Source organism: Lissotriton helveticus, chromosome 6, assembly GCF_964261635.1.
Source record: "Lissotriton helveticus chromosome 6, aLisHel1.1, whole genome shotgun sequence".
Taxonomy (NCBI): Eukaryota; Metazoa; Chordata; class Amphibia; order Caudata; family Salamandridae; genus Lissotriton; species Lissotriton helveticus.
This window is the reverse complement of record NC_136067.1, coordinates 1,683,963,677-1,683,978,665: the sequence shown is the minus strand read 5'-3', so window position 1 is coordinate 1,683,978,665 and position 14,989 is coordinate 1,683,963,677. Positions and strand designations below refer to the sequence as shown.

The 14,989-nt window shown below is 44.9% G+C and overlaps 1 protein-coding gene across 1 annotated transcript in view; it reads left to right on the top strand.

Moving 5' to 3' along the window:
• Positions 1-14,989, top strand: part of MKKS (MKKS centrosomal shuttling protein) — a 75,809-nt gene that overhangs the window by 38,977 nt on the left and 21,843 nt on the right. Inside the window, exon 2 of the mRNA XM_078649539.1 lies at positions 262-437. Within this exon, the coding sequence (XP_078505665.1) occupies positions 262-437 (176 nt within the window). The remainder of the gene's footprint in view (positions 1-261; positions 438-14,989) is intronic.

Here is a 14,989-nt window from a genome sequence, read left to right as displayed (position 1 = left end):
AGGAGAAAAATGGAAGCAATAAACTGATTAATTTCTAGATATTTAATGAAGAAACTAGAGCCTTGCTGTTAGACATGCTCTGGTTTGTGAGGGTGGTATTCATTTCAAACCTCATTTGGTAATGTGGTAGTGAAATGGACCCTGGGTGCCACATGATAATGACTACCTTTTTCTGAAACTACAATGTGTTGAATATGTTTCGTTATTAAAGCAGAGTAAGTGTATTTGCTTATTTTTGTTTATTTTCTCCAAATGGAACAGGTGCACAGCCGATTGCTTCCCTGACTCCTGTTTCTCCAGCATGTTATGGCCACCTAAGAAGCGTTCGTGTCGAGAGTCTTGCCTCAAAACAGTTTTTGCATTTAATATCCGATGATACAACAATCTGCAGCATTTTACTCTGTAACCGGAATGGAACGGCACTCGACGAACTAAAGGTATGTGCCAAGTATTAAGAGCAATGTTTTTGCTTATGCATTGAAACTATTCTGAAATTGAAGCTGAAGTATACATTTGTAAACAAGCTGTTTAAGAAAGTGCTCGCAACCTTTTTAATATAAATCTTTTTAACCTATTTTAGAACCTTTTCGTTATTGTAATTATTGAACTCAGTGCAACACCTTATAACACAATTTCTTTTTAAATGTAATAGAATTCAGCTGGGTATTTTTCATCAATTTAATAAATTCTGTGATCCATTTTAATCTCCTTTGAATAGCGTGTACTACATACTGCGATTGCTTCAATGACCTGGTTCTCTCTATTCACCTATGCAAACCGTACTAGGTTAGTGGCAGGACTTCTAGCGGTTCCTAAGTTCTTTAATAATTAAACGTTGTGATAGTCCTAGCGTCCAGGTGGGTGTGCTTTTCTGCAGATACGCCCCACCGGCAGTTCTGTTTTTCTCCCCCCCCCCCTTTTCCCCCCACTACCACCACTTAACTCTTGAACTAGTTCCTAAGGAGCTTTTCTTAGTACACCCCATCATCTCATTCGAGAAGCTTGACTTCCTGGAACAGTCTAGAAACTATGCACAAAAGCACAGCACAGGACCAAAAGGCTTGGCTTCTGCCACCGGGCAATTTACTGACTCAGGTGTCCATTTTGGTGCATGTAAAACCTACCTTTCGGTCACTGGGGACTTTATTAGTATACGTCAGATAATACTTTTATTGAGATCAACTACATCTGACTAACTACTTTTGGCAGGGCTTATACAGCACACCACAGTGTCTTGGCATTTGAATCCAGTCCTGACCTGGTAGATGAACAAGCGCTTTGAACCTGGGCCTGTGATGAAGCTGCTCTACTGCAAGACCTTGAGTCCTCCTATCTTCTGCCAGACCCATTAGCAAGCATTAGGCTCTACCCCCTTCACAACCAAACCGCATTAGGGCTAGGTACTAATGAGCTCTCACGTTAACTTTGTTTCCAAGATGTTGACCAAGTGTCACCTGAAACAGACGGTTTCATCCCCGTCCACAACGGCATGTATGTATATATGTATAAATGTGGTAGCACTGGTGTAGCACAAACCAGGTTGGAGAGCAATGCTGTGGTGAACAGATGGCTAAGGAAATGTTGCACAGTCTGAAGGTTAATCACCTCTTAAGTTTTTCGCTACCTTAAACCAGGTCTTGCCTTCTACAGACCATCTGTTACAGAACTTTGGGGCAATGAATCTAACTAAGCTTAGTTACAGGTTATTTGCAGACCTATCGCGTTCTGCATCTCCCACTAATATACCTGCGTAGGACAGAATCTCCATTTAGTGTCCAAGCACACTCCACCAGAGCTAGGGTGACTTCAGCAGCATTCCAGGCATATGCCTGCAAGATCAATGTAAAGTATGGGGATGTGGGCTACTCTACACACATTCTGCTGGCATTCTACTCGTGAGAATTCTCCCGAAGCATGACTCCGCTTTGACCACCTCACCTAGAGGTGGAACTGGAAGCTGATTTGCTAGCTTTTTAACCAGACCTCTGGGTACACAGTACAAAGGGCCCAGATATGTGTACTGCCCTTTGCATTTCAGTGTCTGTGGATATCTACTCTACTGGTGATACTTTCAGCACGAGGCTCCTCCAGAACACTTTGGCAGGTACACCTACCCCAGACCTATTTTTTTAAATATTGTGTGGACTGTAATCTTCTTCTGCTAAGTACCCTCTACACATGGTACTAGCCTCATCTCTTTTAGAAATGTTTTTTTTTACTTATTTTTATTGAAGAGTTGTTGGTAGGTACACCTTTATAGTAATACAGAGACAGGGTGATTTCAGGCGGCGGCGGCGGGCAGAAGGAAGCCACATTTCACATATAACAGAGTACCATAGCATCTCATTTCCTGGTCCCACTTGTGCTTGTATCCCTCCCACTTTATTCTATTTAATTTCTATATTCTTCCCACGAGGACCAGATCTTTTAGTATGTGAAGTCCAATTTGTGTCGCCTGTCACTCCCAGGAGATGCCATTTTGCATCTACTGCAACCCACTGTTTCACCACCCTTGCCATAATCCGGGAAACTCCTGCCCAGTAGAGCTGTATTTTGTGACACGCCCAAATGATATGAAAGAACGTTCCAACCTCCCCACAGCCCCTGTTGCAGTGGTATGTGTCACATTGACCCAATCGGTACTGTAGCGTTCTTTGGGAATATGATCTATGTAGGATCCGGAGCTGGACCAATCTAAACCTTGCTCATATGGCAATCTCTCTGGGGCTCTGCATGGCTTCCCTCCAGTCCTCATCCTCCAGGATCTCCAAGTGGTAGATGTGGTGGATATTACCTTACTTGCCCCCACACTTCCGTATTGTCGATACACTACCCACATGGCCATAGTGGTTATAAAGTTCTTCCACATCGTGGCTAGAGCGTGCGTTATAGTGACGTAACACGCCGCGCACTGATTCATGGTAAGCCCTGCATATGTCGCCGTAACATGAGGCTACGTCGCTAGGATACATGGAACTGTGGGAGTATAGCAGGAAAGCCTCAAACATTTATTTTACAATCCGAGCAACGTAGCCTAACGTTATGGTGACATATGCTGTGCATCCCATGAATTAGTGCGATGGCGCATTACTTCACTAAGATGCATGCTCTTGCCGCAATGTGGAAGAACTTTATAACAACCATGGCTGGGTGGGTATTGTATCGACAATAAAGCAGAGTGGGGGCAAGTTAGGTAATATCCACCACATCTACCTCTTAACAAATTACATTTTTTTGGCATATATTACACTGCAATACCAGAGGCACAGCAGATTTCATGAGAATTCTCTTCAAGGTTTTCAGGGCACTACACAGTCCGCGACAAAGCCATAACTAAACATGTGTATGTTGTAGGGATATATGTCTGTCATGTAGCTGTCCTTTGACACATCTAGGTGTATTACATTCGTAATATCATACTTACAAAAGGCACGTGAAAATTCAATTTTGGACCATTCCTAAAGGGCTCTCACTGTTTCCAGCTGCTCTACAGCCTTTGACACTCAATGGCACATGTTAAATTACAATAAACCAATTGCTTTTTTCCTTAGTCATTCACTATTAAAAAGCTGTACTTACAGTTTTTGACAACCACTAACTACCATGTGAATAAAAAAAGTTGAACATTTCAGTACTGATGAATCTCTCAATGCAATCATACAATGGGGTCAGTACAGGAATAGAGGAAATTCCTGCCAGATTCTAGATCTAGCAGCCATTCTTGTGCTGGGTCCGAGATTCAGCCCTGTCCCAAAACATCATTCAGCTTGTGTCTCTGTATTGTGGGCAAACACCAAGACACGGCCGTGGCAGTAGCTTCCCTTCACTGTTTGTCTGCTGGGGAGATCTAGATGCCTCTCAACTCCTTATGCCAGCTTGTGTCCTAGGTGGTGGGGGAGCAGAACTGTACCCCAGTATCCAGGACACCCAGAAATGACTATCACCCAAATGTTACCTCTGACTGTTCTCACCCCAGGTTGATCGTGCACAAAAAAGACACCCTCTGTAACATCAGTTTAGAAGAGTAGTATAAATAAATAGCTGGGACCACTCAATAGTTGAGTTCTAGATCAAGGGAAAGTTAAAGGGTTTTATTACAAAAAATCTTAAAACAAGGTAATGCAGAATAAATGCCACTAAGGCTTAAATGCAAAATTATACAGAGTAGTCAAAATCTGAAATTATTCTATTTCCCAAATGGGCAGCAAAACAGAAAGAAAACAAACAGCAGCCCTAACAGCATCAAGGAAACCCCAAAAATCTTCTGTCTCACCCCAAAACAAGGGGTTCTTATACACAATTCTTGCATAACAAATGGTCTGATTGTAACAATTCTTTAGCAAATCAGAAGTTAGAACATAATTACTTAATACATAAACACTATCCCATTTTAAGAAACCATTCAGCATCTTCCGTGCTACTGCCACCCGAAGATGTTCGAACAAAATATGAAACATTTCTAAAGTATCAGTTTGTACAAATGATTAAAACCTATTTATGCAGCGAAACTACAGCGGAAGTGCCTTGGCAATTGCAGCATAACAAGAACACTAGAAAGGTCATTCTAGCGTTTGTACGCAGGACAGGAGGAAAAACACATTAGATCAGTTGTCTTTGCTCTGCAAAGCTCGTGGGGAGAGCAGATTCGCAGGGGGGGGGCAGATTTGAGGGGGTAAATGCAGGAGCGAATGACCGAAACAGAACCAAAATGGTGTTTTCACATAAATGTGGCATACATAACTCCTATTAATAAACACAGTTCTATACATAATATTAAACGTATTTAGCTGTTCTCATGCTAGTTCATCATTTGCATATTGGACCCAACATAAAAATGATTATTATTTATTGCACAAAACATTGGTTTTTAAAACTCTTCTACCCTGGGAACAGTTGGAGCTCATACTGAGCATAAAGAGTGGCTTTATTAGAGAGCTAAGATACATGTCACTTGAAAGGTTTGTCAAGAGATACTATGCAATGGGATTTGTAGAGCGCATGGCGACCTGAAGGAATCCCAGCGCTAGTTTGGATAGGTGTACCTAAAGAACAGAGAGGCAGTTAGGGAGGAATGCCTATGTAAAGGGCCGGATTTTAATGGCTTTTCAAAAGTGCAGTTCTTTATCTGTTGCTCGAATGGCTAGGCGGAGAGAGTTGCAGACTTTTGCTGCATTTAAGTTAAAGTATGGTGCTCCACTTCTGGCGCGCTTAGCACTGGGGACTGTAGCCAGATAGAGATTTGAGGAATGCAGGGGTCTGTTGTGGATGTAAGGGCAAACAAATTGGTGAAGGATTGGTGGGCCTTGACCCTGCAGGGCCCGGTGGAAGATGCACAGTGATTTAAATTCTCTTCATTGAGAGATGGTGTGCCAGTGAAGGTCTCTCAGGCCCTGTCTAACTGATTTGGATCTTGGGATCCCAAGTAACATGCGTGCAGTCACATTTTTCTCAACTTGTAGTTTATGCCACTCATTTAGGAGACCCTAGATACAGTGAGTCGCCATAGTCCAGCCGCGAGAGGACAAGGGCTTGGACTACTACCTGTCTTGATTTCTGTGGGAGCAGGGGCAGGATCTTGCGCAGCATCCTCAACAGTCCAAAACAGCTAGCTGAGGTTTTAATGGCCTGGTCTTCCATCCATAGGGTTTATTCTAGCCACATGTTCCGCCTTAGTAACTGGCAGGAGGCCAAGGCTAGGGAGCCAGTCTAGGGCTTGTTAAGTGAGGGAGTTATTTCCCAGAAATATTAGTTCTGTTTTGGATCCATTGAGTTTAAGGCAAGACTTATTCATCTAGATGGCCATCTGATCCAAGCAAGGTTCAATTGTGGATAAAGGTGTCGGGAGCTAGGAGCAAGAGAGAAGACCAGCTGGGCATCGTCCACATGATGAGACGGTGGTAATCCCATAAGGAGCTACAATGTCCATCAGTGGTAGGTATATATTAAAAAGAGTTGGACTAAGTGAGGATCCCTTTGGAACCTCACAAATGACTTGGAATGTGTGTTCCCTCAGAAAAGAGCTCACCCAATCCACGGCGTTTCCTGTGGCTCTCGCCTTACCACCCTATCTAAGAGTGTGGAGTGGTCTACGGTATCAAAAGCCACACTGAGGTCCTGGAGTATGATGGGTCCGTGATCCAATCTCCTTTTAGCTGCCATAGCCAGGAGAAAAGTTGCTGTGCTATATTTGGGCCAAAAGGCCCATTTGTGTGGTGTGAAGGATGGAGTTTTCTTCCACGAAGTCTGATAGAAGTTGAGTGGTAATTCCCTAAATCATTGGTAGCACCCCCATACCCCCCTTTCTAACCTGCGGCCGCATGAATCGCCAGCTCACCCCCCATCCCCCCGCTCTTCGATCAGGGGCCTAAAGCCTAGCTACGCCACTGAGAGGGAGGCACAGTTCCCATCTCCAGCGACAGATTAACCACGTTTGAAGAACCGGGTTTTAGAACCCAGAGGCGCCAGGGACACGCCCAAAGTCTTCGGGTTCTCCTGTCTTGGCAAACAGAGACACAGAATACTGGTGGCGTCAGATCAAATTTATTAGCTGCAGCTAGTAACAGTTATCCCAGCAATACAACACGGTGTACAACTCATGAAACTGTTCAATTTCATAGAGCAAGACATCAGTATTTGTACACAATATTCTCATTATAAATGTACACCCACTGCGCAAAATTCGGACCAATAGGACACATTTTCTAACTGAGTATCACATTAACAAAAACCCAATTTACAGTAACCCAACCCAAAAGTTAATTATTAGGAATGTCCCAAATTCAATTTCCACAAGCCGGACAAACCCATAATTGAAAGCACTACCCATGTAATGAAAAGTCGTAAGGAAAGAAACAATTCAGATGCTGATTAGGATAAGATATGTGCAAGGAAACTAAAAGTTAACGAGGTCCTGAACATTGATTGGCAATCTCAGACAAGAAACAAACCAAGGGAAATTGGCTTAGTGAAGGGTCAGTTTCAGGTGAAGAGGTCAGCGTCCTGCAGTTCACTCACAAGTCAGAAAGGGCAAGTTAATATGTACATGGACAACGAAGCCCATGCAACTTTCTTCGTTCGTTTACTTCCAAGGCCTACGTGAGGGCAACACAAAATGGCGTTATGAAAAACGCAAACAAAATGGAGTCCGGTCCCGATAACCACGGAACCTCAGACCCTCCTTTTGCCATTACGTAGGCAATGACCTAAACTCACGTCAATCTGAATCCAGGTCTATATCTATTCTCATCAGGTCATCAAGGTGTTGCTGTAACATCATCTTATTATCCTTCGCTTCTCTCAGAACTGGTCTTCTCACATAGATTGTAGCACAAAGGCCACAAATGGCGGGACCACACTGGATGCATAGGCAACACGAGAAAAGGATCGCTAAAGCCATACCAAGGAACGTTAAAAATCTTCCATCCCCATTTGGACAGCATTTCCCAAAACCATCCCATCAATGACCAGTTCCCTTCGTCTACATGTATAGACTCAGCGGACTTATGTAACCTCAAGATGGCTTGGTACACTGTCGGGGCGTTATCTGGTATGAAAACGCAGCAACTAGACCCGCTCAAGTTACATACTCCACCTCCAGTGGCGGCTGGTCCATGGGGGCGTTTGGGTGCCGCCTCCCCTGTTTTCTCGCCGTGCGAGAAGGCAAACAAAGGTAGTTATTATTACCAATGATAATAACTACCATTTGTTTCTGCCTTGCCTTCTCGCACGGCGAGAAATCAATAGTTCCTGTGTGGGCGGTGTTACTCGAGGGCAGGGGGGAGCGGCTTGCCCACTGTTGGTAATACTGTCTGTTTGGGCAGCCTGAGAGGCTACCCAAACAGACAGTATTAACACAGTAGGCAAGCCGCTCCCCCCTGCCCTCGAGTAACCCCTCCCACTCTCCCTGTCTCTCTGTATGCCGCTGTGCTGCAGCATACAGAGAGAAATGACGTCGGTAGGGCAGCCGGCCGAACCAATCACAGCGCTGGCTGTGGAGGGGAGGGAGGCTGCCTGCCGCCTTCCTGATGACGAGCTCAGCCCAGAGGAATTCGAATGCAGCGACGGCGGGAGTCGCAAGTCTCGAGTCTCAGTCTGGACTTAAGAGAAAAGCGGGAATCCAAGGTAAGTAAGTTATTTATCCCACCTCCCCCCCCTATCCACTCCAACGCAACAACCCCATTTCCACCCCCCCCCCTCCCGTAATGCAGGCCGCGACTGGGTAACAGTAACATCTGATATCTATGTGCAGTGCAGCACTTAGAAACAGCAGAACCGTGGCATTCATTTAGCATTTTTTTTTTAAAGTTGCTGTTATTCCCTTGCTCGGACTCTCTGGTGACGCACGTGCCCGCTAGGCCAGTACCCTCTTCACAAACCCATTGACAATATCTGGGCGTGATAGTGGTCATTAAGGTAGCGAAGAACGCTTTTAAAATCTGGATGTTTCCGTTCACATTATTTTCAAGTGCAATAAACAGCACATAGGACACCGAGATCATTTATGTCCATAGAGTAATAAACAACTCGGATGTGTAACTTATATAACATTACCTGAAAGATTATTGTGTTGTGATTAATCTGGTGCAATATATTTTGGTTCCGATGTGTTTGTAATTTTTTTTAACTAGCGCTCGCGAACATACTTCAAGTGAGAGATTATGTTTTTATTAAAGGCAGCATCAATCTGTTATAAGCATGCTGTTAAGAAGAATATTGGTCTCTATACCGATGGACTCAGTCTTTTGTTCTGTTCCAATAAACCAATGCTCCTTGAGCGCTTTTATCACCCAAGTATCAAGGCGCTTTAATAATGGATGCGGCGTGCGCCTATTACGCAACCGCAATGTCAACCATCTATTCAGCCCTGGATGAACGATTAAGCAATCCTGCTGGGAGGAAACCTGTGGATCTACAGGCTAGATCTCTGCAGGTGGTGCATTAACCTAGAGAGCCAGCTGCAGGCTGTTCAGCTTGCCCCTTGTCGTCCTGCAGTCCCGGAGTTGCTGTCACAAAGCGGTTCAGGCTGGTTCTGAGCACAGACTGGACAGACGGAAGATTCACGCAACTGTTTTTCAAAGACCAGGACACCCAAAATAGGAGACCCCCCCCAACCTTCCATGCGGCGCCGGCTGGGCTAAAGTGCCCTCACACTGATGTTTGACTGATAGCGAGGCTCTGTTTCACCCCGGGTGCACCATTAAATGCGCATGTTTCTCAGGCCTGCTTTTGACACGTCTATTTTGCCTTGTAGATGTGCTTATTCATGCACTCTGGCCCTGTGCATCCGCCCCAGACTTGTCTCCCAAAACACCACCTGGCGTGCTGGCGAATTAGCTCCCCGACACAAGTATTTGGCCTTTTAGCCTCATTTACAGTTGGTTGGATTTCTGGCTGTAATAGTATAGCTAGCTACTTTAAAATATTTTTTTCTGAACCTATTTTATTCACTGCGTCCTTTGTTTTTTATATGCAAGTGCAGCTTCCGTGTTTGTGTGTGTGGTGTATTCGTATGTAACCTTGCTGCTGGGCCCGCATTAATCTAAAAGCAGAACAGATTTACATAGTCCCTGGCATTGAAGGGAACTGCTTTGCATTTGCTCCTGGTGACGTGACAGGATGCCCCCTCACTCGAAAGCAAGTTAGCAGGCGGCTTAAGTGGGCTACTGGGTAAGTGATGTGTGTGTGAGTGCTGGGTGAGCAGTGTGCCTGTGTGAGTCCAGGGTGAGTGGTGCCTGTGTGAGTGCAGGTTGACCAGTGTGCCTGTGTGAGTGCAGGTTGAGCAGTGTGCCTGTGTGAGTGCAGGTTGAGCAGTGTGCCTGTGTGAGTCCAGGGTGAGTGATGTCTTTGTGAGTGCAGGGTGAGCAGTGATGTTTGTGAGTGCAGGGTGAGCAGTGTGCCTGTGTGAGTGCAGGGTGAGCAGTGTGCCTGTGTGAGTCCAGGGTGAGTGATGTCTGTGTGAGTGCAGGGTGAGCAGTGTGCCTGCATGAGTCCAGGGTGAGTGATGTCTGTGTGAGTGCAGGTTGAGCAGTGTACCTGTATGAGTCCAGAGTCAGTGATGTGGATGGGTGAATGCTGGCTTAGTAATGTGTCAGGGAAGGGTGAGGAATGGGTCTATGAGTGCAGGGTGACTGTGCCTATGTAAATGCAGGGAGAGAGATGTATCTGTGCAAGTGCAGAGAGACTTGTCTGGCTACTCCCAGAGATGTATTCGCCAAGCCAACTCTTTCTCAAATGTGCTTGTGAATGCACCATTTGCCCACTCTTTTTTCAAAATGTTCTCGTGGGAGAACACCCCAAACCCCTCATAGGTGGTTCGGCCTCGCTTGCTGCACTCGCTCGCCACAGTGCAGTATTTACGCCTCAGCACTTTCAAATGTCACCAGCCGCCACTGTCCACCTCTATCTGCAAGTATAATATCTAAAGCAAAGCGGTTCTGTAATGTCATAAGGCGATCCGCTTGAAGCTCAGCTGTAATATTACTAAGGGCATCTGCAGTCTCATTTATAGTGGCCTCGACCACTCTCGTAAGCTGACGAATAGTCCTACCATTAGCCATAGGACCCCAAAAGGGCAGGAAACCCTTAAAGAAGTCTCCAACTTCTTATCCTGCAGTATCTTTCTCATCGATAACACCTCTACCATATCTTGTCTTATGGTAGTCGAAAGCAGCTGTATATGTAGGGGGAAGCAAAAACGCCACATAACATGTGCCTGAAAAATCAGAAGGCAACCATGTATATGCTCTGTCATAACAAACAAAATACGTGCCTTTAGCTGGCACGAACGGTGGAGATTTCTGGGACGTATAGACATAGGTGTGAACGCACACACTCCTACCAAACTGAGCTCTCGGATTCTGACTATTGCCTTGCAGACAAAGATGACCTCGGTGGGGTACGATCCAAATAGGAGGAGACCTTTTTCGTCTCTCCTTCTCAGTCACACTAATGCTATATTCAGTCTTGTTCCAACCAACATATGCTCGTACCTCATCTTTAGGGATAGCGTTATATGCATCAATATTTTTGACCATATCTACTATTCCCTGAATCAAGGCATTATTATTCGCATTATCTTTGACAGAACGTACAGGAGATGCTTCATTCGCATAGATAAACATTGACTGGAGTGTCCATACTGACCCATTAGGCGAAAAAGGTAAAACCAAATATGGCATTCCCTTATCAGTCGTATGTGGCATAAGACCACACACCCAACAATTCGTGGTATTTACAACTAGCTGTTGCTGATGTAACATCTGTATAAACGAATTGTTCACAAATTCTGATCTTCGTGTCTGTTCATGTTCAGGCAACGTATGAAACTCATGTGGGAAAACAGTAGGAAAAGAAAGAGTAGGTTGGGAGGTAGATGCAAGTGTCTGTTGTGTGACATAGAAAACCCAACCCACACAAGCTATCGTAATATTCAAAAGCATTAGAAAACACATTATTAAAAAACATTTGCTAAGAACCAATATACACATTCGGACTTTAGAATCCACTTTCCTAACACTCTGGTCAGACTCAGAAAACTCCATCCTCTAACGTGCTGCTCACGGTCGTTACCTTCTTCACTTAAGTGTGCGCCAAGATCGCACTAACGACCCTGGACCACAGACCTTGTGTCAATACGTGGTTCACCTCTTAAGAACTTCCTACCGTGACCCTGCAGCGGAGTCTGGATGGTGACTCGAAAAAGGGAAAAGCAAAAAAAAGTTTCCTGATCTGACAAGGTGTAAATTCACTATCTAAAAACAATTCCAGATTCATATTTTTATTTGTCCATATGTACAGTCTTTCTCGGTCTGAAATCGTAGCGTTCTTTATCAGGCACAGTCTGATCCTTAAAGAGGAGTTCCGGATTGGTGGTATCAATCTTCAGATGAGGAGGCACAGCAGCTTGCAGAACATCATCATCCTCGCGTTCTGACCAAGTCCATGTCAAATGAGCATCGCTAAAAGGAACGAATCTAGGGACTCGCTCACATTCGGAATCAGCTATACCATCCCTCACCCACTGATCATACGGTAAAGGCAAAGGAACTTTTTTACAATGGGTGGCATGCACCCGGTTCTTTTTGCCAGCTACTCTAACAGCAGTTCTAGTGACCAGAAGAACTAAGTAGGGACCAGTCCATCTCTGTTCCAAATTCTTTGTGCGCTGGAAATTCTTGAGGAGAACATAATGTCCAGGTTCGATGGAGTGGCCTGGATCTGTAGTAGCTGTCGGTAAACTGTCATAGACCTGTTGGTGGAGAACACGTAATTTAGCAGTCAAGTCATGTAAGTAATCCACCAACATAGGGTACTCAAGGTCACTGTATTTTTTAGGACGAGGCACACCCCAAACATTCGCTGGACGACCAAAAACTATTTCGTATGGGCTAAGTCCCACACGAGAATGCACTGTCGTCCTTGTTGACAAAAGAGCCAACGGCAAGGCATCAGGCCATGTAAGACCAGTGCTCGCTTGTACCTTAGCTAATTTCAGCTTAAGCGTACCATTTTAACATTCAACAAGTCCAGCAGACTGGGGGTGATTCGCTGCGTGGAACTTCTGATTGATACCCAATCCCGCACACACTTTCTTCATGACTCGGCCCACAAATTCACTCCCATTGTCCGACCATACAATTCTCGGCAAACCAAATCTGGGGTAATACTCTTTGAGCAAAACCTTGGCTGTAGACAAGGCAGTATTATCCTTTAGGGGGTAGGCCTCTATCCATCTGGAAAAGGCGCAAACAACCACAAGGACATACTTCAGATTATTGCATCTCTCCATGTGAATGTAATCTAGCTGTATCACTTCAAACGGATACGTCGGAGGAGCAAAATGACCAGCTGGAGTTGGAGTTCCCTTGCCAGGATTATACTTCAGACAAATCATACAATGCTTCACAACATTCTCAGCACATTTTGGAATTCCAGCATTCTGCCATACTGGAGCCAACAACTTGCATATTCCCTTCTAACTAATGTGAGCTATTCCATGAGCCATAGTAACTACTGGGAGCACATACGCATCTGGCAACAACCATCGCTGGTGTTCTGACAACTCAACCCAACAACCTGTCGAATCCAACCTACCCGTACTTTCTCTCCATGTACTCACTTCTTTCTCAGTAGCTTCAGCCTGAATTAACTTCACACTTTCTATTGTGTCTTCACACATTCCTCTTTCCACAACCCATCTTGCAGGACCTGCCACATACATACGGCTCATCATGTCTCTCGCTGTTTCCTTCGCAACTTCATCCGCAAACGCATTCCCTCAACCTACATCGTCCACAACTTTCTTATGCGTACTACACTTCACAATTGCAATCTGCTTCGGGAGAGCAAGAGATTCCAAAAGTTCATTCACTAACTGCCCATGCTGAATTTTTGTGCCATGCGAAGTAAGGAATCCTCTTTCTCTCCACAAACGTCCTAAACTATGGGCAACACCAAACGTATATTGGCTATCAGTATAAACATTCACTCGCTTTCCTTCTGAAAATACACACACTCGTGTCAATGCAATCAACTCTGCTGCTTGCGCAGAATTCTGTGCTATGCGTGCTGTCTCAACAACTGTATGTAAAGTTGTTACGGCATATGCTGCAGTCGTTTCACCATTCGGGAGCTTAAAACACGAACCATCTACCCCTAGGGTACCATCAACATTCTCAAGAGGAGTATCCTTCAGATCAATCCTAGCTTTCGTTTCTTCCTCTGTACGAAGAAAACAATCATGCTGTTCTTGAGCATCCGTCTCTGTAGAGATCGGCAACAACGTAGCTGGATTCAACACATTACATCTTTTAATGTGAACATGGCTAGCTAAAAGTGTCAACTCGTAACCTGAAAGTCGTGCACTAGTAAGGTGCTGTGTCTTGGTCCTGTTCAATAAAGTATCCACTGCATGTGGGACCATCACAATCAACGTATTATCCAATACCAAACCAGCAGACTGTCGGATAGAAACAGCCGCTGCCGCTGTAGCTCTCAAACAGCTCGGCAACACTTTAGCTACCAGATCTAACGTCGCTGAAAAATACGCACATGGGCGTTGCTTGTCTCCAAACTGTTGAGTCAACACTGACAATGCACAACTTTCTCTCTCGTGAACATACAACGTGAAAGGTTTACTGTAGTCCGGAGTACCCAATACCGGAGCCGGACACAATGCATCACGTAATTCAGAAAAACTTTTCTGACACTCATCAGACCAAGGGAGAGGATGCGGAGTATCTTTAAGAGTCAGCGCCAACAGAGGTTTCGCTAGCAGGGAAAAATTAGGGATCCATTGTCTACAATATGAGGTGATACCTAAGAAAGCACGCACTTCTCTCTGTGTGGATGGTACACTCATTTGCGCAATCGTTTGAATTCGTTCTGGGGTCAACCTTCTTCCCTCCTTCGACAAGAGATGACCTAAGTAGGTTACTTCTTGGCGACAATATTGCAAAGGTGACATTTTATGATGAAGGTCAGACAAATACCGCAACAGAGAAAGAGTAGCCTCTTTACAAATCTTTTCGTCATCAGCAGTAATCAATAGATCATCAACGTACTGGATAAGAGTAGCACCAGTAGGCAACACAAAGCTATCAAGCTGAGTTTTCAACGCCTGACTATAGATGGAGGGACTTTCACAATAACCTTGGGGAGCTCTGTTAAAGCGGAAGCTTCGTCCTCCTAATGAGAAGCAACAAATATCTCTACTCTCCTCAGCAATCGGAATGCTAAAGAAAGCATTCTTCAAGTCGATGACAGAAAACCAGGCTGCCGAAGCAGGAATCGGAGTCAACAAAGCAGGGATATTGGTAACAACAGGAAACTGTGGCACCACAATCTTGTTTACCTCTCGAAGGTCGATCACACAGGTGGCTGAGAAGCATCAGTACGCTTAAGGACAGGCAAAACAGGACTGTTACACACATTACCTCTCGTTTCTTCAACTACACCCTTCTCAACCAAATCATAGACGATCGCTAGAAGA